This window comes from Orycteropus afer, unplaced genomic scaffold (genome assembly GCF_000298275.1).
Source record: "Orycteropus afer afer isolate SDZICR_OR568_19922 unplaced genomic scaffold, OryAfe1.0 scaffold00045, whole genome shotgun sequence".
Lineage (NCBI taxonomy): Eukaryota > Metazoa > Chordata > Mammalia > Tubulidentata > Orycteropodidae > Orycteropus > Orycteropus afer.
In genome coordinates this window covers 446286-472710 of record NW_006921632.1, presented here as the reverse complement: position 1 = coordinate 472710, position 26425 = coordinate 446286, and the positions used below count along the sequence as shown (strand labels likewise).

At 42.3% G+C, this 26425-nt stretch overlaps 1 protein-coding gene across 1 annotated transcript in view; it reads left to right on the top strand.

The window, feature by feature from the left end:
• Positions 1-19381, top strand: part of DIP2B (disco interacting protein 2 homolog B) — a 303697-nt gene extending 284316 nt beyond the window's left edge. The window contains exons 29-38 of the mRNA XM_007937807.2: positions 2045-2154; positions 2836-2966; positions 4831-4999; positions 6520-6690; positions 7931-7992; positions 8885-8942; positions 13256-13330; positions 14489-14666; positions 17138-17261; positions 19129-19381. Coding sequence (XP_007935998.1) covers positions 2045-2154; positions 2836-2966; positions 4831-4999; positions 6520-6690; positions 7931-7992; positions 8885-8942; positions 13256-13330; positions 14489-14666; positions 17138-17261; positions 19129-19381 — 1331 coding nt within the window. The remainder of the gene's footprint in view (positions 1-2044; positions 2155-2835; positions 2967-4830; positions 5000-6519; positions 6691-7930; positions 7993-8884; positions 8943-13255; positions 13331-14488; positions 14667-17137; positions 17262-19128) is intronic.
• Positions 19382-26425: the final 7044 nt, after the last annotated feature.

Here is a 26425-nt window from a genome sequence, read left to right as displayed (position 1 = left end):
ATCACTACAGAAGTAGATTGCCCAACCTTCCTTCCGAGGAGTGGCTGGTGGGTTTGAACCACCACCCTTCTGGCTAGCAGTCAAGTGCCTTAGGCACTATGCCATCAGAGCTTCCAACAAGTCAGATAGGTACTATGTTTATTCTCATTTCACAGATAAGAAAACTGAGGAGTAGGGAGGTTAAGTAAGTAGCAGGACTGAGATTCAAACCCAGCCAGTCTGACTCCATCCCTAGCCTCTTAACCATTAGTTCCCTCCTTAACCTTTTTTTTTCAGTAAACACCACCATAGTTTTATGCAAATAACACATGCCTTCTGTGTTCATTTGCCAATCGCTTCCTCAAGTATCTTCATAAGTATCATTACAGTGTTTTATTTTTTTTTTTTACATGTTGCTGTGAAAAAGATTAGTATAGCACATTTACAAAAATACCTCCCAGAGGAAGTGGAGCAATTATTGACAAATGTGGAAGGTGTGTTATTTGTGTGAAAATGCCATACATGGCAGCCATCTACCTCAGCAACATTGAAATGAGTTTAAGTGCAGGGATGACCTGTATTTGTAGCTACTATGTACCAGATGCTGAACTTGGCTTTTTACATTTGTTACTTAAAGACACATTTACAATCATATATAATATATAACACAAATGATGTACTATGTTGATGTTAATGCTGCAAATAGATCTAGTATAGTTAATGAACTTATCAGATTTTAGGAAGACATAAAATATGGGTTGTGATACTGAGACAATAGGAAAGTTTCTTTAGGCACAAGAGTGATGGAAGAGCCACATACACAGAAAGTCATTGGTTTGACTAGAGATAGAGTCAGTGGTGATGGTTGGAGCCCAATGATACAGAGATTTAAAATTCTGAGTCAGAATCAATTCTTAATCCACAAAACCAAGGGAGCCCTTACTGGGTTTTAAAGAAGTGTGGTCAGGGTCAGAGACATCCCAGCACCTTTGGTTTTGACAGACATACAAAGCAGATTTGGGGGAGGGGAGGGACAATATCATAAATGAGCAAAAGCAAATAATTCTCAGTTCTAGATTATTATTCTTAAAAATCTGCCATGTTAACATACATATACCGTACAGGAATTGCTAGAAAATGACACTGTATTTGGTAGAGGGTCAGCAAAAAACAGGGAAACCCTCAATGATTTGGATCAACATAATAGCCACAGGAGCTCTGGTGGCATAGTGCCTAAGGCATTTGACTGCCAACCAGAAGGTTGGTGGTTCGAACCCAACAGCCACTCCTCAGAAGGAAAACGGGGCAATCTACTTCCATAGTGATACAGCCTCAGAAACCCAAGGAGGGGTCGCTATGAGGAGGAACCGACGTGACTGCAGTGGGTTTGGCTTTTTGGTTTAATAGCCACAGTAGTGGGCTCTTGTATGCCATCAATCATGAAGATGGCACATGTCAAGGCATTGTTTCATTCTGTTATAAATGAAGTTGCCATGAATTGGAGCCATCTCATTGGCAACTAACAACAACAACAAATACTGAACAACTTGAAGCCAGCATGATAACAATAATAACTAATGCTTGTTGAGCATTTTCGGAGTCACTTTGCTTAAAAGTGCTTTATGTGAACTAACTTCCCAGCAGTTGTGTGAGGCTAGATATTATTCCCATTTTAGAGATAAGCAAACTAGGACACAAAGATGTTAAATAGCTCTGTGTTCACATAACTGATAAACAGTGGCGCTTGGATTTGAACACAGGCAGATGGCTTCCATAGTCTGTGTCTTTACCTGCTGTATCATGTACTTACCCCTTACTGAACTTCTATTATATAAATTTACCTGATGCAGATTTATTTGCTTATACTGTCTACAGATGTCCTCAACCCCAGACCACCTCTAGGAGTGACACTCACTAACTGTTTGGTTAAACACCAGAAGCCTAAACTTTAGCAGATCCCAGAAGCTAAATTTTGCCATAGCAGAGCCGCAGAAAATCAGTTGAAAAGCAGTGATTTTCATGTTCCCACCTATCTGACTTGTCACTTTTTTTCTTTTCCCTGCAGATGATTTACCCAGAAGAAGATTACCTCAGTTGTATAAACCACCCACTCCCGAGATGTTGGCATATCTTGATTTCAGTGTCTCCACAACTGGCATGCTTACAGGAGTGAAGGTAAAATCATCTGGGTATAGTCACTCACTCACTGGATGCTGGTCAAATGCCAGCTCTGTAAAAATAGAGATGACCACTGCCACAGGGACTTTAGATGTGGAGGCCAAGTGCTAGGCCAGAAACCAGTAGGCAGAGGATCAAAGGTCCCTGCTATATTTAAAGCATCAGCTCTTCCGGAATAAGTTATCCCCAGGAATCTGTGTTATGAAGTTTTCTGAATCTAGTTAATAAGAGATACACTTAAAGCCAGTATGAAGTCATAGGTTCATGTTTCATAAAATTCACTATTGACTAATAAACAGAAATAAGTTACCTTGATTTAGACCTGGGTGGGCAAATGATTAAGCACTTGACTAGTTCCTAAAAGATTGGCGGTTGGAGCCTGCCCAGAGGCACCCCTGAAGACAGGCCTGGTGATCTGCTTCCTAAATTTGGCCCAGCCTTGGAAGCCCTGTGAAGGAGTTCTGCTCTGCACACATGGCATCTCTGCTAGTCGAAATGAACTTGACGGCAACTAACAAAAACAGCAAATTGAGACTTAGAATAGGTTTTGAAGCATTGAAAAATACACATAATTTTTGAGGAGTTTGTGGGAAATCAAAACATGAAAACTATTGGTAGAGCTGTTTTTCTTCCTATAGGAAGACAATTCCCTCTTGTTCCGTGTTCCTTACTTTCCAGATGTCCCACTCTGCAGTGAATGCTCTCTGTAGAGCCATCAAGCTCCAGTGTGAGTTGTACTCCTCTCGGCAGATTGCCATCTGCCTTGACCCTTACTGTGGACTTGGCTTTGCACTCTGGTGTCTCTGCAGGTATGAATTGAAAAGCCAAAGAAACAGAATGTGTGGGGGTATACTTTGGGGTTGTAAGCACCTCGTCCTTCCCTTGCTCCCTTAATTTGGTAAGGTTTCAGTACAACACTGATGTTGCAGAATTTATGCACCTAACTTGTCTAGTTGTTTTTGTATTCCCTTATGTCTTTTGCATTGGTTTTAAACCTCATACAAAAAGGCAGTGATCTTATTACCTGCTCTGTTCCATCCTGTAATCCCCATTTTAGAAGCAGAGCCAAGTAGAAGGATGATATTTGGGTGACATATATCATAGTTTCCCAGCTGGAATGTACCTCCTAGGCTTGACAGGAAGGAATGTAATGAGATGGGATGATAGCATGTGGATGCAAAGTAGCAGGTCTGCCCTTGCCAACTTGCTCCTTGCGGTTTAGCAGATCCCAGCTCCTTCTACGGTCCACCCAGGGAACTCTGTCTCGGACCTGCGTTCCCACTCCTTGGTGGGCATCTCCACGAATGCCTCAGAGAAGCCTGCAGCTCAGTGCCCCCCTTCTGTGTCCCCATTTTGCTAGAATAGGCTCATCCACCAGGAGGCCCACACAGACACTTGTTCATTGTCCTAAACTTCTGTGTCTTTATGCCTCATATCCAATTAAATGTGTACTTTGACTCAGTTGTTCCTATGCCTGTTTGCACTTAAGAATCACCTAGGGGTCTTTAAAAACCCAAAATTAATGGGCTTTCTCCATCCAGACTTACTAAGTTAGAATCCTCATAGGTGGAGGCTACAATCTCTGTATTTTTTAGTACAGGATTCCTGGGGTCCTAGTGATCCTGATCTATAGTCAGGTTTAAGAAGTTTAGGATTGCCAGCTATAGATTATATATATAATATGTGAAGATTTTTTCTATAATATGTGACTGTCATTCCTTCCTTTTTATCCTGACTGCACTGGCAGGAAGGTGCTCTAATGGCATAGTGGTTAAAGTATGGGGCTGCTAACCAAAAGGTCAACAGTTAGAACTCACCAGCCGCTCCACGGTAGAAAGACGAGGCAGTCTGCTTCCGTAAAGATTTATAGCCTTGGAAACCCTATGAGGCAGTTCTACTCTGTCCTAAAAAGTTGCTGTGAGTGGGAGTTGACTCATTAGCAGTGGGTTTTAGGCACCACCAGGGCTCAAGCCCTCATGGTCTCTCACCTGGACTGTCACCAGCTTTCCTAACTGTCTCTCAGCCTTTAGTCTCGTATCTCCAGTTGCTCCTCTGGGTTGCTGATTTTGCCCCAACTTAAAGCTACAGTGACTGCCTGCTGGGTCAAGTCTAAACTCCTTCATACTCTGGTTAAGCCCTTTCACAGTTGGCACCAACCCGTCTGACCTCACTTCTCACTGCTCCCTATGTATCTGTGTTCTAGCATTTCATGCTAGAATAGTGTTTCTCCCAACCTTCAACACACCGTGTTCTTTTATACTTCTGGGCCTTTGTATGTGCTCTTCCTCTGCCTGGAATGGCCTCACCACCCTGCTTCTCCAGGCACTGACAATTCCTGCTCCTCCTCAAGCCCCAGCTCAGATGTCACCGGTCGGCAAAGTCTCCTCCCCCCACCCGACTTTCCCAATTTGAATGAATTGCTCTTTATTCTGTGATTCAGTGTCGCTTACTGAGAACATTTAAGTACTGCACTGACTAGAGTCTGCTTTATTTTATAGTTATTGTGCCTCATGGGTTGCTTAGGAACAAGGTTAAAGCGTCGACCTTTATATCTCATGTGGTCTAATACTACCCTTTGTGCGCAGTAAACATTCATTGAATTGATGATATTCTGGAACATCAAGGTTCCTAGGATGAGTTAGTAGTATCAGCTCTTGCCTTTCTTCCCTACAGTGTGTATTCAGGCCACCAGTCCATCTTAATTCCTCCTATGGAGTTAGAAAACAACCTTTTTCTCTGGCTCTCCACCGTCAACCAGTACAAAATAAGAGACACTTTCTGTTCCTACTCAGTAATGGAGCTCTGCACTAAAGGACTTGGAAACCAAGTGGAAGTGCTCAAGGTGAGAATCAGCTACAAGGAGCAAGTTCCAAGAAGTCTCAAAGAAACGGATAAGGGGTTGGTAATACCAGAGTGGGGGTTGACAGATAGACCTGCCTGCCTTTTTCTGGCCACTCAAGTAAACAGGTGTTTCTAAATCTCAGAAAGTATATTTCTTCCACCTTCCTAAATTAAGCTGATTTTTTTTTTTAATTTTTATTGTGATTTGGGTGAAAGTTTACAGAGCAAATTCATTTTCCTTATAGCAGCTCACAAACACTTTGTCTCGTGACATTGACTGCAGTTTCCCACAATGTTACAGCTCCCCTCCCTCTTCCTCCCCATAGTTACCTCTTCCCTCCATGCACTACTGCCCCATGAACTGTCTCCCTGTGCATGCACACCCCTTCTATTCTCTCATGATTGTCCTCTCCAAGGAGTGTATCTGCCTAATGTAAATGTTAAGCTTATATGCCTGTCTTTTGTTTGGTTGGAAGCCACAGGAGTGGGTTCAGTTCCAGACCTGAAGGGCAGCTAGAGACCATAGTCTCAGTGGTTCCACCAGGCTCTATCGGACCCAAGCCTGGTCCTTTTTTTTTTTTTTTTTTAATGATTTTGAGTTTTGTTCTATATAACTAAGTCTGATTCTGTGTAGCTTGGAAGCTAATAAGGTCTCTTACAGGCATGGATGAAGATAATAGTATCTTAATTAGTTCTCCCTCTCTATCCAGGATCTCCTACATAGAGATCCCCCTCCAAGTGGTTGACAGTGGTAGCCGGGTACCTTCTAGTTCTTCTGGTCTCATAGTCATATAGGCTGAGGATTGCATGGTGTACTAGTTGCTTAGACTAATTGTTTCCATGCATCTTTGGTTTTCTTCATTCTTCTTGGCTCTGGACGAGGAGAGACCCATCATTGCATCTAGATGGCCGCTTGCAAGCTAATTTAAGCTGATTCTTGCTTTGCACAAAGTGAATGGTAAAAGGAGCTGTGACCTCCAATAGAATATTTCCCACCAACAAAAATTTGAAACTTCAGAATACTAGATATTGAGGACTATTTCCAAAATGAGTAGCACAGACATGTGTAATCAATGATTATATGACCAACTGACATGGGTAAGTCATTTGTCTTTAATAGAGAAATGTGTTCTTAAGGATGTAAAAAGAGACGAGATTAGATCCTCCAGGTTCTAGATTTCTTTTCCATGCAGTCCCATCTCTCCATTTTGAAGTAGGGAGAAATCTGTGGTGCAGAAACAGGGAGGGATAAAAATATATTGCTGAAAAATCTACAGTCTACGACTTTTAAATGAAATAGGAAAGAAAAAGAGGAGCAAATCTACCAGTGGCTAATGATTTTAGTGTAGTGTCTTGGCATTTTCTTGTTTCTGGAAGTTTTTACCTTTTCTCTGTTTATCTGAGGTGAGAATGAACAGTTCCTTGGCTTTTCCTGGCCAAGGAAGTGGAACACTGGTCCTCCCTATTCAGTTACTCTGTGGTTCTACTGACTTCTGTCCTTGTCCATGGGTGTCTTTACAGACCAGAGGCATCAACCTCTCGTGCATCCGGACCTGTGTGGTGGTGGCGGAGGAGCGGCCCCGCATTGCCCTCCAGCAGTCCTTCTCCAAGCTCTTTAAAGACATCGGTCTGTCCCCTCGGGCCGTCAGCACCACATTTGGATCAAGAGTCAATGTAGCAATATGTTTACAGGTGACCATTGTGAAACCTCATTTGCTGACCAACAGAGGAGAAGTATCTGGTGCTTCAGAGCATAGATTCCACAGCCAGGCTGCCTGGTCTGAAGCCCCTGCCCCACCTGCTTGCTGTCGGGCTTTGGGCTTATTATTTTAACTTCTCTGTGCCTCCTTTTGCTCATGTGTAATGCGAAGATAATAGTATCTTAATTCACAGGGTTGCTATGTGGAATCACTGAGCTGCTAAGTGCCAAGTACTTGGAGCAATGCCTGGAAGATGAACTCCAGTATAAATATTTACTCTTATTAATAGTTATAGTCCATGCCGATGAATCAAGATTTCTAAATCCTATTTGAATTTTGTTTCTATACATTCTCTTGTTTTTTTGTCTCTGTATTTTACATCTTTTTGTTTGTTTGTTTGTTTTGCAAAGGAAGCACAAACAAGCCTGTGTTCTCTTCTCCAGCCATATGGCAGCTTTGCCATCTTATTCTTGGTGGGTGGATAAATCACAGAAAAGGAACTAGAACTAAGGCTGATTCTGTGTAGCTTGGAAGCTAATAAGGTCTCTTACAGGCATGAATGAGCATGAGAGTAGAGAAAGTTGTGGACATGGGTGGACACTGCCAGGTCTTCTGTGACCCTGCTCAGTGACTTTCTGAGTAGCATCAAGAATGCTGCCACTTTGGACTCCCATTGTGGGCCTCTTGTGGTCAGCTTGGGCCACGGGTGGTTTTGAAAGTCACTAGGATAACATTAGGTGCCTTATCCTGGCTTTGAGTCTGGGATAAAAACCCTCCTTAGTTCAGTAACTATAGCCCCTGTGACAAGAGGAAGAGCAGAGGGCCTCCCTTCCCGTGGGATATAGTAGAGAAACACTGGGACCCAGCCAGGTTTTGAGTGTCTTGGCAATTGTTGACTATAGCCCTGTCTCACCTGGTATAAGAGAGGTGTGTTTTCAAATTAGAGTCCGTGTTTTTCATGTGTCTGGCTCAGCTGTCTACAGGGAAACCTGTGAGAGCCAGAACTCAGTGGGCCTGCCTTGTTTTTCTGGGTCGTGAAGTTTTCCACTGTTGACAGGGGCAGTCTTAGCACTTTTCTGTTGCTCGTTTCAGTGGCACATGTTTTAGTTTTCCTTCTCTGACGGGTTTCTGCCTTATTGAGTAGCTTTTACAAGTTTTATTTGTACTTCTGGACTGGAAATACAATGAATTTAAATTTTAAGTAAATAATGCATTGATTTATTTCTCCTTAGGGAACCTCAGGGCCTGATCCAACTACTGTGTACGTCGATCTGAAATCACTAAGACATGACAGGTACAGTCAACTTCTGGTGCTCCTTCTGTGTTAGACTTTCTGAGCAGCCAATGTTCTGAACCTCCAGCCAGTCAACACTTCCCCCTATTCCACTGATGTTTGTATTCTCCAGGAAGGGGATGGGAAGGGGGAAGGAATGAGTGCTTCATTATTAAGACCTGAGAAGGTTTACATTTATCATTTATTAATTCTCACAGGGGCTGCACTGTAATATTAAAATGCAATATCTAGTTCCTGCCTATGTAAAAGTACTTTGTGACATTGGATATAAATTAAGCTAGAATAGATACTCTTTCTTCTAAGAAGTTAAAAATGAAAAATGGTGGCAACAAGATAAATGAGGCAGAGCAGGGTTTTTGAAGCAACACTTTATCTGAACTCCATGGGTAAAAGCTTCCACCTCATCAGTTTAAAAGGATATTTTAGCTGTGTCACAAGGTTCTGAGGGGTCTGAGACTCTGCCCAAGCCCTGCTGACTTTGGATGTGTCCACGTGTGTGACCTGTGGCACGGACCCCACCTGCACAGGTCGAGCATCTCTAGCTCAGGAGTTTAGGAGTTCTCAACTAGAAACGATTTGGCCCCTCAGGGATGTTTGACAATGCCTAGGGGCATTTTTGGTTGTCACAACAGGGTGGATGCTACTAGCATCTATTGAGTCCACTGCTAACCATCTTGCAGTGTACAGACAGCCCCCACACCAAAGAATTCTCTCGCCGAGGTTGAGAAACCTTACTCTAGTGAGGTAAGAAGAAGCACATTTGGAGGTCTTGGGAAAGCAACACACAGCTGAAGAAGACGTGATGTGTTCATTCTTTTTTTTTTTTAACTGTTGTAAATGGGAATTCCTTTTTTCAAAGGTTTATATGTGATAAGCATTTGTTTTTCTGCAGGGTTCGACTAGTAGAACGGGGTGCCCCACAGAGTTTACTCCTCTCAGAGTCTGGAAAGGTAATTTGTTCTGTTAACTGTTGGGCAGGTAGCCTCAGTGGAGAAGTAGTTTGATTTAAAGAAACCTGAAGCCATGTGATATGTGGGTTCTTTCTGCCCATATGTTAGTAGCCAGGCAAGACTTAATTGAAATATGCAGATAATTCAACAATTGCAGCTTAACTAATGCTTTCAAATCCATAGACAAGAGAAATATGAAATTTTAACTTTCTCTATTTTAATAGGTTTTTGTCTTTTTTTTTTTTTTTAATGTGATCTACATGTTAGTCTTACTGACAAACCAGGAGAATGTGATATTGATTGTGTTCAAGGTGAGAAGTACAGAAAAAGGGCCAGTTCCATCTTTTTCTTTTTCTTTTTTTTTCAGTTGTGATTTGGATGAAAGTTTTTGTTTTGTTTTGTTTTTAATTTTGTTTTGATTTGGGTGAAAGTTTACAGAGCAAATTCATTTTCCATACAGCAGTTCATACACATTTTGTTTCATGACCTTGACTGCAATTCCCAACAATGTAACAGCTCTCTTTCCACTTTCTCCCTGTAGTTACCTCTTCCTTCTGTCCTTCTTTCCTATGCACTCCTACCTGCCAGGCTGTTTCCCTGTGTAAACATTGCCCTTTTATTCTCCTACAAATGATCACTCTAAGGAGTGTATCTACCTGATGTAAATGTTCGTTCACCCCATATGCCTGTCTGATGTTTGGCTGGAAGCCATAGGAAGGGGAGTGAGTTCAGTTCTAGACCGGAAGGGTAACTAGGGGCCATAGTCTCATGGGTCTCACCAGACTCTTATCAGACTAGTAAACCTGGTCTTTTTTTTTTTTTTTTAATGATTTTAGTTTTGTTCCACATTGTTCTCCCACTCTACCCAGGATCTCCTGTCCCAATCCCCCTCCAAATGGTTGACAGTGGTAACTGGGTACCATCTAATTTTTCTGGTCTCATGGTCATATAAGCTGAGGATCACATAGTCTACCAGTCCCTTGGACTAATTGTTTCCATGTGTCTTTGGTTTTTTCTTCATTCTTCTTTGCTCTGGATGAGAAGCAACTCATCATTGAATCTAGATGGCTGCTTGCAAGCTTTTAAGACCCCAGTTGCTACTCACCTAAGTAGGATGTAGAACAATGTTTTTATGTAGTAATGTTATACCAATTGAGCTTGATGTCCCCTGTGACCATAGTCTTGAGCCCATAGGTCCAACTACTCACTCCCTGAGGGTGGTTGACTGTGCCCAGGAAGTTATCATAACTTTGCTCCTTTTACTAGCTCTATTATGTATTTGGACATTCTTACAGCACAAACAGATACATATGTAGGAATATCATCTGCAAACCTTACATATGGTCATGGGTATATTCCCTTTTACCTAGACATACCTGATCATTCAGCCTATCTACCCATCTATTTACCCATAGATTAATGTTGTTATCACTGATAACACAGCATTATGTGTGTAAAAGGCTTTATCTTTGTTGTCTGTACCTCTTGTGCACCTCTGTATGTCTTCCTCTTCCTTAGTGCCATCATGTTGATAATTCACTTTTGCTACATTGCCCTTCCCTTCACCCAAATCAATACTTGTCTCTACCTATCTAGCAGTGTTCCCTTCCTTCCCTTCACTTCCCCTTCCCTCCCTGGTACCCAGCAAAGAAAGTTTCCTACCATGTATAAACCTTTCCTTGACTTTTTACAGTAGTCAACTAATACAGTATTTGTCCTTCTGTGATTGACTTAATTCACTCCACATAATGTCCTCCAAGTTCATCCATGTTATATGGTGTTTTACTGCATTATTCTTCAGTGTTGCATAGTATTCCATTGTGTGTATGTACCATGGTTTGGTTATCCATTCTTCTGTTCATGAGCATGTAACGCTGTTTCCATCTCTTTGCTGTTGTAAAGAGTGCTGCAATGAACATAGATGTGCATATACCTGTCCGTGTCCTGGCTCTCACTTCTTTAGGATGTATACCTAGTAACGGATTGCTGGATCAAGTTGTATTTCTATTTCCGACTTCTTAAGGAATTGCCATACTGATTTCACAGTCCCACCTGCAGTGTATGAAAGTCCCAATCTCTCCACATCTTCACCAGCATTTGTTATTTTCTGCCTTGCTGAACTTTGCTGTTAGTGCTGGGCTGATATGGTAACTCATTGTTGTCTTGATTTGCATCTCTCTGATAGCTAATGCTTATGAACATTTCTTCATGTGTTTGTTGGATGCCTGAATATCTTTGGTGAAGTGTCTGTTCATGTCTTCTGCCCATTTTTTAATTGAATTGTTTGTCTTTTTGATGTTGAGGTGTTAGAGTTTTCTATACATCTTGGAGATAAGTTGATTTGGGTGAAAGTTTACAGAGCAAATTCATTTTCCATGCAGCAGTTCATACACATTGTTGCCCATATGCCAGTCTTTTGTTTGGCTGGAAGCCACGGGAATGAGTTCAATTCCAGACCTGAAGGGCAGCTAGGGGCCATAGTCCCAGGGGTTCCACCAGGCTCTATCAGACCAGCAAACCTGGTCTTTTTTTTTTAAATGTAATTTTGAGTTCTGTTCCACATTGTTTTTCCACTCTATCCAGGATCTTTTAAGATCCCAATCACTACTTGTCAAAATAGGGTGTAGAACATGTTTTTGTGTAGTATGTTATGCCAGTTGAGCTTGATGTCCCCTGCAACTATGGTCCTGAGCCAACAGGTCCAACTACTTGATCCCTCCAGGTAGCTGGCTGTGGCTGAAGGCTTTCTTAACTCAGGCAGCTGCCGAGGGTGAACCCAAGGTCAACAAGTAAAATGACACAGTCCCAAAATTATTGAGCAACACAGCAGGCTACTAGTTCAAGTCCAGAACAGTCTCAATATCAGCAGGCAACATGGTAGGCTGCTGAATGAAGACTCAGTTACATACAGGGTCCAAGCATGTCAAAAAGCTCAAGACCTTTCTCAAAGCTGCGGCTTATATGCAGGAAGCAGACCACATCCCTAAGACAGCTACTTGGCTACTCACAGTAGATTCCACCATGGAGTTGATTACCAGTCTTATTATGAGGAATAACTACATTTAGCTGCCCAGGCATTCAAAACCAGGCCCAGCCAAATTGACACATAACCTTAACTATCATCACCACATTTTTCATTGTGTGTGGGGTCACCCTGAGTTGAGCTGACTCAACCTAACAACAGCAATAGCAACAACAAACCTTCATTTACCTCCGTTTGTGGTTGGGTGTGCACTGCAATACCTGGTCCAGACTGGAGGAGGTCGTCTTTCTTGAGGTTTTAGATATTTGAGCTCAAATAATCATTGTGGTGGTGTTAGGTGCTGTTGAGTCAGCTCCGACTCATAGCAACCTGTGTACAACAGGACAAAATACAGCCTGGTCCTGTGCCAGCCTCACAATCCTTGCCATACCTGAGCCCATCGTTGTAGCCAGTGTGTCAGTGCATCTTGTTGAGGGCCTTCCCCTTCTTCGCTGACCCTCTTCATTACCAAGCATGATATCCTTCTGTAGGGAAAGGTCCCTTCTGACAACGTGGCTAAAGTAGGTGAGACGAAGTCTGCCCATTCTTGCTTCCAAGGAGCTTTCCGGCTGTCCTTCTTCCAGGGTAGATTTGTTCGTTCTTTTGGCAGTCCATGGTACTTATGGTATTCTTCACCAGAAGAAGGAATGGGCCATCCACTTCTCAAAGAATTGGTCAGTGAAAACCTTATGAATAGCGGTGAAACACTGTCTGATATATTACTGGAAATGATAACTGTAGGGCTCCTAAATAACCCCATAGTTTCGAAAACCTGGATAAGAAGAGAGACATTTTTTTTTAGGCCCAGGACCGTTCTTTTCTGTCCTGAGGAAGATCCCAGGCTTGGGATGTCTTCTAGGATCTTGGAGACATGGATGTGTTTCCAGTCTCCTGTATAATTTTCTTCAACTCCAGCATGAGTTACCTGTTGGAGTGGGGTCTCTTGCCACAGTGAATAAAATTGATCACGAAAAAGGGAAGGTTGTATGGCTGTTATCCTACTTGCTGTTGTGGACCTGTTCTGCAGTTTTCTCATCCTCTGAGGAGATGGTAACTGGCTCCCTATTTTATTTTTGAGGGTGAATCTCAGTATACTGCTGGGTTCCACTGAACTGAGCAGAGAAAGCAAAGCCGGCTTGACTGCTAGTGTCCATCAGGGTGGCTGCTGTGACGGCCCTTGTGCTGGATTCTGCAGTTGGGGCCACTCCCTCATTTCCAGGTAGCGGTGTGTTTTCCCGAGGCCATTGGATTCACTTGAACCCAATCTTTGTGTTTACCCTTGGATTTTTAGATTTTACCTGGAGTGAAAGTGGTTATTGTTCATCCTGAGACCAGAGGACCTGTTGGAGACTCGCACCTGGGAGAGGTCAGTGTGATTTCATTTCCATTCTGAAGTCAGTAGTGATGAAACAGTTTGGGGTGCACATTCCTGAAATCAGTGAGACTGTGGATTGAATTTTCTCCCCCATTGTGAACAGAGTTGCAGTCTTTCTCTGGGACTGAAATGGACAGAAGGGGGAGATGGAGACACAGTGGTCAAGAGAAAATTTAGACACTCAAACTGGAAACAGTCCCAGTTTGTCCTCAGATAATCCTTTTGCTGAAGAGGAAAATTGACAAGTCACACCCAGTGTACCCCATGGTATTCGGGGGTGGAACTTAAAGGCACCACGAGTATAAAATGTTTTTAATTCATATCTGTATTGGTATAAACATAGTTTTAAGTATTTCACTTCCCCCACCCCAGTCTCTGACATTGATGTTTCATCCTGTAGCTTAACAGGAGGAGTGTTTTAGGTATAGAAGCCAGATGGTGTAGGCTATGCCAGTAACTGGCTTCTCGGTATTAGGCAAGTTACTTAACCTCATTGGGTCTCCGTTTCTTCATTCACAAAATGGGAGTAAATATAGCACTTAACAAGTAGAATCATTCGAACAGTTAAATGCATGTGCCTGTAGATGGAACAGTACCCATCACCTAGTAAGTACTCAGTAACTTCTAGCTGCTCCTATTATCACTATCAGCTATTACCATGTTTACTCTGTAAATTTAAATACCCTCCAGTGTTCTCGTGAGGGCTTTAGACTATCATTTTGAAAGCACTGAAATGAACCTTCAATGCATTTGTGGGACTGGACAAGAATGAGAAGTGAACCAGGAAGACAGTGCAGCCTCATGGTTCTGAGTAGAACCTCTGGAGCCACCTTGGTGTGGATGGTTCCTGCATCTTGGGCAAGTTACTTCATTCTCTTTTTCCAGCTGTCAAATGGGAGTAACAGTAGTGCAAACCACAATGTCGGGAGGATCGACAGCAATAGAGCATGTGAAGGACTTAGCTCGGTGTCCAGCACAGAGTGAACATGTGCTGCCTCTGAGCTGCCTTTATCACTGCACTTGTGGTGGCTGCTGTGGTCGTGGGACATTAATATAAAAATGAGATTCAAGAATCGTATCTGTCCAAAGAAAGGAATTGACACAGTTGTGTGCTTCTAGTGAAATGTGACCAGTGCCTTTCTCTCGTAGATTTGGGTGAACAGTCCCCATACAGCCAGTGGCTATTACACCATCTATGATAGTGAGACTCTTCAAGCTGATCATTTCAACACTCGCCTCAGCTTTGGGGATGCTGCTCAGACACTCTGGGCTCGAACAGGATACCTGGGGTTTGTCCGCCGGACTGAGCTCACAGCAGCCACTGGAGGTATCGTCCTCAGCAGTGCCTTCCCTTGGTTCTGCTTGCACTTCAGCCAGAAGCACTGGCTGGCCTCCTTCACCCTGCTTCTAGACTGTGGAGTGTTTGTATTTAATTATTTTCTCCTGTGGCTCTTGCACCCATACATGAATTTATTTGTTTGATGCAATACTGGGCCCCATGGGGAAAACCCAGGAGGTAAGTGATGATGAGGAGAATCTAGGAGGTAAGCAGTCTGGCCCGGGAGGAGTATCTGGGAAGGAGGCTCTCAGTGCTGTCTCATCCTCATCCCTGAACTATAGATCAGCTCAGCAGGGCAGTCAGAGAGGTGTGCCTGATGGTGAGCAAATGGCCCTGCAGAACACAGACCCTCAGCCCTATGGAGCTGACTCCAAACCTGACCAAGCTCCTGGGGCAGCTCCATTTTCGCTCTTCTGCCCCTGCACACCTAACCTCTGAGCTGGGGAGTCGGTTCTGAGGTGCCGTCTTGCTGGAGTGCTCTGCCCTCCATGTCTCATGCTGAATGCAGGACTGCTGTTTGGCAAGGCTCTGGCATCAGGCTCCCCCTCCAGTCATCCTCTGCTCAGTTAATTGCCATAGCCTCACTGCTGTCCACCTTCCTGACAGCATTCAGAGCCATTTTTAAATAGTCGACACTAACCACATCACGTACTTCAAGAACTGATATGAAAACCTGATTGGACTTTGAAGACCTGTGTCCTCACGTGACATAGCTGCTGTGTTTATGTTGCTGTTTTTAGCCGTTAGGAGCTCTGGTTCCAGGTGATGGTGCCTATCAGCAACTTCTTTTTTAAAAAAAATTTTATTGGGATTTAAGTAAAAGTTTACAGAGCTAATTATTTATTTATTATGTATTTTTTTGTATTCCAATAAAACTTTACTTACAGACACTGAAGTTTGAATTACATATAATTTTCACATGACATGAAATGTATTACTCATCTTTTCAACCATTTAAAATTGTAAAAACTGTTCTTAGCTATGGACCATTCTTAGTTTGTTGGTCATACAGGCAGTAGGCTAGATTTGGCCTGTAGGCCAGTTTGCTGTAGAGTATTATGGGGTTCCCCCTCCAGGTTCTATTGTGATTTAGGTGATAGTTTACAGAGTAAATTCATTTTCCATGCAGCAGTTCATACACATTTTACTTCATGACATTGACTGCAGTTCCCCACAACATAACAGCTCTCCTCATGCTTCCTCCCTGTGTCTATTCCTATGTGTTCCTGTCCCCTGAGCAATCTCCCTGTGCAAATACTGCCCCTCTGTTCTCCCATGATTGATCATTCTAAGGAGTGTATTTTCCTGATGTAAATGTTCACCCCATCTGCCTGTCTGTTGTTTGGCTGGAAGCCTCGAGAGTAAGTCCAATTCCAGACCTGAAGGGAAACTAGGGGCCACAGTCTTGGGGGAGTCTCACCAGTTTCTATCAGACCAGTAAACCTGGGTTTTTTATGATTTTGAGTTTTGTTCCATATTATTCTCTCACTCTGTCCAGGATCTCCTATGCTGATCCCTATCTGAGTGGTTGGCAGTGGTAGCTGGCCACCATCTGGTCCTTCTGGTCTCCTGTTCTGTCAGCACCTTGTACAAGACAACTTCACTCCTCTTTCCCCAACAGCTTCTATCACTTTGTTTTGCTAACGTTTTTAGAAATCAACCTTTTCTAGAAAATACTGCATTCAGTAGACTAGAAAAATCATCTCCCTTCTTTGAAATGCAGTACTTACAAATACTGTGTAGCCTTGTATACACAGTGTTCATCAAAAGTTCATAAAACCTTTAAAAACTAATAAAACAGGATGAGGTTTCACCCATCTTTTTGCCAGATGATAGACCTATTATAAACCAGGAGTAGTCTCTCCATATTCTGTAATCCTACTTCTTAAAGCTAGATTCCTTGAAGATGTCTAGACACAGTGTCACCTCCTCCCCGTCCTGAGCCCTCTCCCTTCCACCCCCCATCATCTGGCTAATTTCTCTTTATCCTTAAACAAACTGAGCCCTGGCTTCCAGGAGCTTTTCCAGAACCCATGACCTGGACTCCAGGTGTGGCCTCCGCTCACTCCCGTCACAGGGCTAGAACAGTGGGATGCCCACTTGTATGTCTGTCTCTCCCACTAGTGTGTCTGTATCTGCAGAGCAGGAATCATGTTTTCTCTCTCTCTCCAACTACTTACTGACCCACAGTAGTAATAATATTTAATGTTTTTTGACCACTTATGTGCCAGGCACCCTAGTAACTACCTTACAGCAATTATCTCGTGTAATCCTCGCAGCAGCCATCTGTTAATATTCCTCTCTTACAGACAATGAAGCAAAACTTAATTTGCCCAAAGGTACATAACTGATGAGTAGTGGAGCCAGTGACATGTCAGGCAGGTAGTGCTCTTAACTCTGATGTTATATCACTCTCAATACTTGTCTGAACTACATTGCTCTCTCTTTCTCTCTGCTAGAGCGTCATGATGCATTATATGTAGTCGGAGCTCTGGATGAGACACTGGAACTGAGAGGACTGCGATACCACCCAATCGATATTGAGACCTCAGTGTCACGGATCCACAGGAGCATTGCTGAATGGTAAACTCCCCTGCACAGAATGTGCATCCCACCTGCACTTTAGTATTAATTGATACTGAGCTAATGAGTCAGCCAGCCATCGGTACCAAAAACCCACAAACGTAGAATGCTAAGGGGAGTAAGAAAATAAATAGACCCTGATTCTTATCTTGGGTGTGCGGTCTGCTGTGGCCAACAAAGCTTCTTCACAGAAGCCAGGTGAGACCATGGAGACAGCTAGGTTCTGTGAAACCACTATGGGACAGAGTCCTGTTAATGATAAAGAATACAATAGTTGCTGTCAATCACTTTTGGCTCAGAGTAGAGCTGTGCTCCATAGGATTTTCAATGGCTGATTTTTTAGAAGTGGATCACCAGGTCTTTCTTAGCTGTCTCTGGGTAGACTCGAACCCCCAACCTTTTGGTTAATAGCCAAGAGCATTAACCCATGTGTACCACCCAGAGACTCTTTTTTTCAAAGTCTTATAAATGGAAGGCCCCTAACAGACCATTTGCCTGCAGTAGTCTGTTTAGTATCATGGAAAAACCCATGACCTTAGGTCACAGACCCAGCTTAAAGGCCCAGCTCCCCACATGGACAGCTGTCCTCATCTGTAAAAGAGTCTCTCTGCTGCTTCGTGGTTGTCTGGAGACTCAAGTGAGACTGTGCTTTGTAAACTGTTATTTGTTAAACAGATGACAAGGGATTATTATTATCTCATTCGATGTCCCTCTCAGTGCTGGAATTGCCCTTGTATTTCCCCTGATAAAGGATCATATGACTTCATATTGACTTAAAATTTCCCTCTCTGGAATTTTTACTTACTGTTTTCATTTCAGGGTCTTAACTTTACAGAATTCATTCAGTTCCTTCTACAGATTTGTTTTTTTTTCCGTTCTAAATTGCCACCATTCTTTCACTGGTTGCTCGTGCTTTTCAGATGCCTCTTTGTCTTCAGATGCTCTCCCCTTGGACACAGTCTCTCCCCAAGAGTATTTTGGACTCAAAATACCCATGAGGTATAAGAGCAAAAATGCACAGAAGCCAGGTGCTGTGATAACCCTCTCATTCTTGCCACTCAACTTTTAATTCAGCCAAATACTGTATTCCTTTATCTTTAATGATTGGAACCTTTTCTAAAAAGCAACTGAACACTGCACATCCAAAGTCAGGTCACACTTTCGAATCTAGCATCCCCTCAGCGTGAGATGACATTCTACCGGGTGGCACTTTCACACAACAGGCAGTGCACTCGTGGGGCACTGAGAGCTCAGATAAGTGAGAGGGGACTCCCTTCCGGGGCAGTCTAAGAATATATTTTAGTCAAAGCTCTTATATTGCAAATGACAGGAAATATGTTCAAAAAAACTTAAACAAATGAGAGAGTTAATGGAAAGAATCCTGGCTGGCTCAGAGGATCCAAAAAGATTCTAACTGGACCCTAGGAAAGCTTGGAACAAGAGACAGGATGGTCTTAAGAACCACTTATCCTCTCTTTTTAAAGCCACATGGTCTCTCATCTCTGCTGTTCTCTGAGCAGGCACTTCATTCTTTTTCCCCTAAAGAGCCATTCTGTGTACTTCTCCCCACACCTGGCTGCCCCAGAATTGTCAAATTCATCATGTCTGGTACCAACTAGTAACTTTCAGTGCCACTCCCAAACTCCAGAAGATTTTGAATGCTCCAGCTTGGGTCATTTGTCTCATCAGCTGTGAGTGTAGGGGCAGAGTCATCTATTACAGTCGTGGCTGCTGGCCCTCGGATTGGGACGCAGGAGGAAAGGAGGCTTCAAGGAAATGGGATTAAGTCTTGGGCAGAACAGAGACTGTAAAATATCACTGCTCAGTGTAGTGACATGTTAACCAAATGTTTCATTAATATTTCTAGTGCTGTGTTCACATGGACCAACTTGCTTGTAGTGGTTGTGGAACTGTGTGGCTCTGAACAGGAAGCTTTGGATCTGGTTCCTTTGGTGACAAATGTGGTCCTTGAAGAGCATTACCTCATCGTTGGCGTCGTGGTTGTGGTGGACCCAGGTGTTATCCCGATCAACTCTAGAGGAGAGAAACAGAGGATGCACCTCCGAGACAGCTTCCTAGCCGACCAGTTAGACCCTATCTATGTGGCTTATAATATGTAACCAGCTTTGTGGGGACTGTAGGGGTCCAGTTCTGAAGACCCATAGGGACCCACGACTAGGAGCAGTTTTTTAAATGATGTGAAATAAGCTGAGATGGCTACATTATATCCTTCATCTCATCCTGTGGGATTCTGCAGCACACAAACACAGGAAAAGGAAATTCTGTGGTGGCAAATGGAAAAATGTTAACGGCTTATCAGACATGAGCTTTGACATAGCGTGAGCAGTGCGTGACTAAAGCAATTACATGCATGTTGCATTTTTTTCATCAGTTGTACATACTTGTATTTTTACCTAATGCTGTTTTAGAATTTTGTAAGGAAGTTACTGAATTCACATGAAGGGATGTGTGAGTTCACAGTCCCCACTCTGTACTGTATTTTGCCATTTTACTGTAGCTAGACATTCTGTAGGTTTTGTTAACATGGAACTACTCAGCTTACTTTCAGTTGACCCATGAGCAAATCGGATAACCCCCCGAATCTGAGAATTACTTCTTTATATATATGCTTCTTGGCTGTAAAACGTTTTGACCAGTGTTTTAACCATGTACATAAGAATACACATCATTCAGCTGAAGAATTGACAGATTGGCTTGTATCATTAAAATAACTGAAGCAGAAATATATCTACTTTGAGAGAATTTCAGGATTCTCTATTTGTAGTGTAATTGATTAGGCAACTAAAAAGTGCAAATTGTTGGCAGGTTTTTGCTGCACATTGTACTATGTCTCTGTTGGCTGGTGTATTTTATAAACTAAAGCTGCCTATGTTTGTTTTTAAAGCTTGCATCCTCGGAATCAGCTTAAGCGTTAAGAATTCACCCTGTTCCTGTGAGCTGAAAATCTCAGTTTAAAAATGAAAAACGTGAAGTATGTAAGATTCATTAGATCTCCCCCATCTGAAGGAACCACAATAACTCACTGAGGCCTCCAGTTTTGAAACATTTCCCTTTCAAATGTAGAATGACTGCTTAAGAATTTAGAATTTCCCCTTTTTCCAGGCCCATTATAAATTCTGTCTGCAGTTTCTACATGTAGCTTCTCTTTCCTGAAAATTGAAGCTGTCCTCTGTTCTTCCAGTTCATGAGAGCAGGGATTTGAAACAAAACAAAACAAAAATGATGGCTGGGAAGGCAACGGGATCAAAAGTCACATGAAGCTATAAGGACACATAAATGACAAAACTCAAAACTGCCCAGTTTTGGTTGCCAAAACAGCCAGGCTTATGCTGAAATCGGGGAAGTCTGATGTATGCAAGAAACTCTTTTGAAATGACGGTGGTGCCCAGGCCAAGCAGACCAAGCATGGAACCGAGTTTGACCTCCAGCTCAGTTTCCTTTCTTTGGTCTGATACTTCATGTATTTGAATATAGTTGAATTTTATTATTTTTTTCTTACAGAAATATTTTTAAAAATTTAAAAAAGTAAAAGAAAAAAAAAACTTGAAAGTGAACAGAGTTACCTTGTTAAATCAGAATGGGTCTCTTTGACACACTCTGATCGATTATGTAAATATTTATTTAGACTATTTTAATAATACATATTATTTACCCCACTGTAACATCATGTAAACTAAATATGTTTTTAAACAATTTTTAAGACTTGTAATTACCCTGAAAATAAGGTTTATAATGCAGAGACCAGACCCTCCACCAGGGCAGCGTTCTCGGGGGCTCCCCTCACAGTCTCATGACTCAGAGCCACTTCATGACTCCTTTTTTCATAATCCTCTTTTCCTCCCAACTCATTCTCCAGATGGTGAATCCGAGACATTTTCCAGTTCCAGATCTCTTTTTCAGCATTTTGGAGGAAATTAATTTACACATGAAGTTTGAGGATGCACAAGAACAAAGTGCTTACATTAGGGCAAGCATGAAATCGCAGTGACTAGCAATGCTTTGGTTTGCAGAAAAAAAGAGCCTGCTTATTTGGAAAGTGATTTTCTTCAAGTAAATTTTAATGATGTGCTAGACAAAGCAGGGGAGCCTGGGGAATAGTTAAATCATTCCATTTCCATCATCCTACATTCTAAGAACAAAATACAGTCTATCCTAAACTAAATATATGGCTTCCTTTGACAGTTCTTACTAATACAAGTTAAGATGTCAGCATCTTGAGCTACACTGTCCTACAGAAATAGACTGAGCTGCAGCTGTAAATTAAAACTTCCTAGTAATCCTATTTGAAAAAGTAAAAAGAAATAGATGGCATTGATTTTAATATGTTTTATTTAACCCAGTATATAAAAAATGCTATCATTCAATGTGAAATCAATACAGAAAATTATCAAGATATTTTACATACTCTTTTTTCAATATTAAGCTTTGAAATTCCATGTGTATTCTACACTAACAGTACATCTCAATTTGGATTAACCGTGTTTCAAGACTTCAGTAGCCACATGTGGTTAATGGCTCCTTTAATGGGTTGTACATGTCTACACTCATCCCTTCCAATAAAATACACCACTTGACTGCTAACCAGAAGGCTGGCGGTTCAAACCCACCAGCCACTCCTCGGAAGGAAGGTTGGGCAATCCTACTCTAGTGATACTGCCTCGGAAACCCAAGGAGGGGTCGCTATGAGTCAGGGCCGAATCAAAGGCACATAACAACAACAACGACAACTGATTGCAGAGTGTAGCCAATTCCCAGTTACTTGGAGGCTGATTACCTAGTTCCTTAGGCCTCTGATTTATTTATTTTTATTTTTTTTTTTTCCCTCTCTGCCTTACAATTGCTTTATAATCTTTTTCATATCCCCCAAGCCAGAATATGCTAGTGGAGGAAAGGAAGCAGAGATCTGCCACTGGGGAGCTTTGCCAGCAACTCTGCAGGAGGAGAGGCCAGTCATTAGCTGAGAGTGTCTCTAGGGCCATCTGCAGATTTAATCCCCGGTCTATCGTGGATGAGAGCAGATAAGAAAACTTTCTCTCGATGACATAATGCTCTTGCGCTCTCCACATTAAGTAGGACCTTTGTAATAGAACCCTTAGGGTTGCCCCAGAAGGCCGTTATTGACCAAGCACTGCCTTGTCAATCCTCGGGAACACGTTCTGTCTGGGTTCTCTTAAGCCTATGAAACAGAAAATTAATAGCAAGCTCCCTTCTCAGTTAAGGGAAATCTATTCATCTGAAAGTGTCTGAACCTCTGTTTCTCAGCAGAGATTACTGAAAAAAATCACTGCCTTGGAGAATGTTGGGCCCTGGGGATTCTTCAAGCAAAACACCAAACTAACTGCCATCGAGTCAATTTGACTCATAACAACCCCTCCTTGGGTTTCTGAGGAGGTATCTCTATGGAAGTAGATTGCCCAATCTTCCTTCCAAGGAGTGGCTAGTGGGTTCTTAGAGCTGACCGAATTCCATCTTCTGCGTCAGTGAAACCAGCGTGCTGGTGCGTGTCAGCCAATCCACAATTGGCTTTTACTTCCTGCCTATTAGAGGGCCCAGTTCTCCCCAGCACCAAGTCCTTTCCTTATGAAGTTGCATTGCCTCAGTGCTATTTAGGGACCATCACTCGTCTGTCCTTTCCTACAGGGTTGCTATGAGTCAGAATTAACTAGACAACATGGGTTTGGGTTTACCTGTCTAGTGGTCATGTGAGTATGTCTTACATTAATCCCTAGGGAAAGCTTGCTTAATGCTTTTGTTGAATCAACAAAGGGCCTGAGGCCTTAGTTGTTTTTGTTAAGGTCTCTGCCCCAGGCATGGTGCTCAATATCTTGGCCAAATAAATTACTTTCCTTGATATCCAGGAATCTTTTAGACTAAAGCAATGAGGAGTTACCACCTCACCCTCAAACTCCAACATGACCTGTGCCTATGTGTTTTTGTTGTCTGCTTTGATGTAAAAGCAAGAGTATTTGGAGCAAGAAGCTGCCGCACTCCAAATACACAACAGGCCTTTTCTTCATCATTCATACCACCTTCTGGTTTAGGTCTATGTAGATGGGCCATGTTACTTGTTCAGAGGAAGAGATTGTAAAGATATAACAATAATTTTTTAGTCCTAAATGCTGTTTTGTTTACTCTCTGTCAAAATATTTACCAGTGTCAAATTCAAATTATAGTACTGTGTAATTATGTATAAAGTTTGTTTGTTTTTTTATTTATTTGAAATTAGACTAGATATACATTTTTAAATTTAACATCTGGCTGGACAGTGTTCTATTAACTCATTGAATGTGTTTCCTTTGTCTTGTGTTAATAAATATTGATGCCTGAGTGTGTTTAATCCTTCAGACGTTGGGAGGGGGTTAAGAAATGATACATTTCAAATAAAGACACAGTGGTAGCTGGCGTGGTCTAAGGAAAGTGACCACAGAGCTCAAAAGCCAGTGCTAAAAATGGGGGCCAGATCAAGGAACAGTAGAGAAACATTTTGAAAACAAGAAGTCTTTTGTCAGAACGTCTCAAAGTTACAGCTCAGTTTTCCTCCTACTGATGTGGCATTTGGCAGTTTTAAACTGTTGATCATAGACTTGACGATAAACTGAAGTAAACTTGAATTTTTTCTATTTTGTAACTGGGCTGGACTTAAGCTTTTCCTTAAGTGATACTTCTTTGTTCTTCCATGTCCTGCTTTCAAGAATCTTGATTGGAGCCCATTGAATTGTACATGTTTGCAGACACAGAAACTTGCCTTTGAGTTATGATCCAAGCTATCTTGGCATTTAAGAACAGTTTCTCATTTACTAGACATGTATTGCCCACCTCCCCAGTAAGTCCAAGGCATTGTACTAGAAGTTAGAGAGAGAGAAACATCAAGTCCCTGCCTCAGGGAGGTGCAGGAAGACAATCACAATGTAGTGTGTTGGAGGTAGAGGCAGACGGTGGGAGCAGGTAATCTAGGCACCAGATCAAACGGTGAGAAAACACAGTTGGGAATAGCATGCTAGAGGAGGGAACTCTGATGGCGTAGTGCCTAAGGCATCTGACTGCTAACCAGAAGGCTGGTGGTTCAAATCCACCAGCCACTCAGAAAGAAGATTGGGCTATCTACTTCCGTAGAGATACCACCTCCGAAACCGAAAGAGGGGTCACTATGAATCGGATCTGACTCAACGGCAACGAGTTTCGTTTGATTTTTAGGTATGTTAGAGGAGGTAACGTCTGGACTGAGTCTTGAAGGGTAAGGCAGCCAGATAAGATGGTAAAAGCAGGAAGGCAGAGTTGCATGGGTGTGTGCTGGGAACTGCAATCCATTCCTAGGATGAAGGGCTTAAGGAGAGAAAGGTCAAAGATACTGTGGAGGGCCTTGTGCTAAGAATTTTAGATTCTTACCCAGGTGACAAGGGAGAGCCAATGGGATTTAAAGCAGAGGAATAACATGCACAGATTTGCAACAGAAGATTATTCTGGCCATTGTAAAGAAAATGGAGTAGGAAGGTAAAACCAGGGGTGGAAGTCCTTTCCAGTAACTGCTTCCATAGGACAGGTGCACGTTAACCAAGATGGCAACAGAAAGACTGGAGAAAAGAGGTCATACGTGAAAACTTTGACAATAAGATTTCAGTGACTGAATGTTCAGGCAGAGTAAAGGAGAAGGAGGAATCAAAGATAACTCCTAGGTTTCTGACTTGAGGAGTTAGGTAGATGGACCATTTACCAGATAGGGAACAAAAAAGGAGGAATAGATTTGGGAAAGAAGATGCTGTGTTCCATTTTGGTCATATTCATTTGAAGTGCTTTGGAATTTCATGCAAGTGAGCAGGTCCAACAGGCTGTTGAAAATTTAGGTCTGTCAGGAAAACTCTGGCTTAAAGCTGTGTATTTGGGAGACATCCTTTCAACAGTCATAGTTGAATTCAATGGAGGTGAATGATACTGCCAAGACAGATCATGTAGAGTGAGAAGGGGAGCAGAATGATGCCCTGGGAGATGCTGAGAGGAGTACAAACGTTAAAAAGCAACAGAGGTAAATACTAATACAACACCAGTAATCTACCAGTGGATACATAGCCAGCCAGCTGAACAGATGTGGGAAAGAGAATGGGACTATAACCATGAAAATATATAGGATTAACATCGTATTTCATATGTATTTACATATGCTATAAATACATCCATGGATATAGTAGAGTATATGAGGGAAAGTTAGGAAAAATTTTAAGCCATTAAAAAAAAAAAAACTTGAGGGAATGAATTGCTCGTTCTGGGGGCTCAGGACTATAGTCTCGGGACATCAGAATCACTTGGCACAACAACAAAGAATATGTTCTACATTCTATTTGATGAGTAGCAACTGGGGTCTTAAAAGCTTGTGAACAGTCCTTTAAGGTGAAACTTGGTCTATCCCCATCTGGAGCAAAGAAGAGGGAAGAAACTCCAAGACATACGGAAACAATTAGTCCAAAGGACTAATAGACCACGTGAACTTCAGCCTCCATGACGCTGAGACTAGAATTAGACAGTGTGTGGCTACCACTACTGACTTCTCTGAAAGGGGTCACATTAGAAGGTCCTAGATAGAGTGGGAGAAAAAATATGGAACAAAACTCAGAATCATGAAAAAGACAAGGCTTACTGGTCATGACTAATGGAACCCCCAAGACTATGGCCCTTAGATACCCTTCAGACCTGGAACTGAACTCACTCCCATGGCTTGACTTTCAGCCAAACAATAGGTCTACAAGGTAAACAGTAACACTAGGAAGGTACCCACTTCTTAGAACAATCAACCATTCAAGATCAAAAGGGCAGCATTTGCCCAAGGACAAAGTTCAGAAGGTTTGAAGGGTTAGGAGAGCAGGAGAAATGGAAATAAACACAGGAAGTAGGAGGAGTGATGTTACACTAACAGGATTATAGTCAATGATAGAAAATGTGTATGAATTGTCGAATGGAAAACTGATTTCCTCTATAAACTTCCACCCAAATCACAATTAAAATTTTTTTAAAAAAAAGAAAGAAGCCATGGGGAATGGCAGCATTTAAAAATGGGTGGAGGGGAGGCGGGGCAAGATGGCGGACTAGGCAGAAGGATTGCACAGACCCTCTTCAACAAAGAAAAGGGAAACCAATTAACACAGACACAGAAG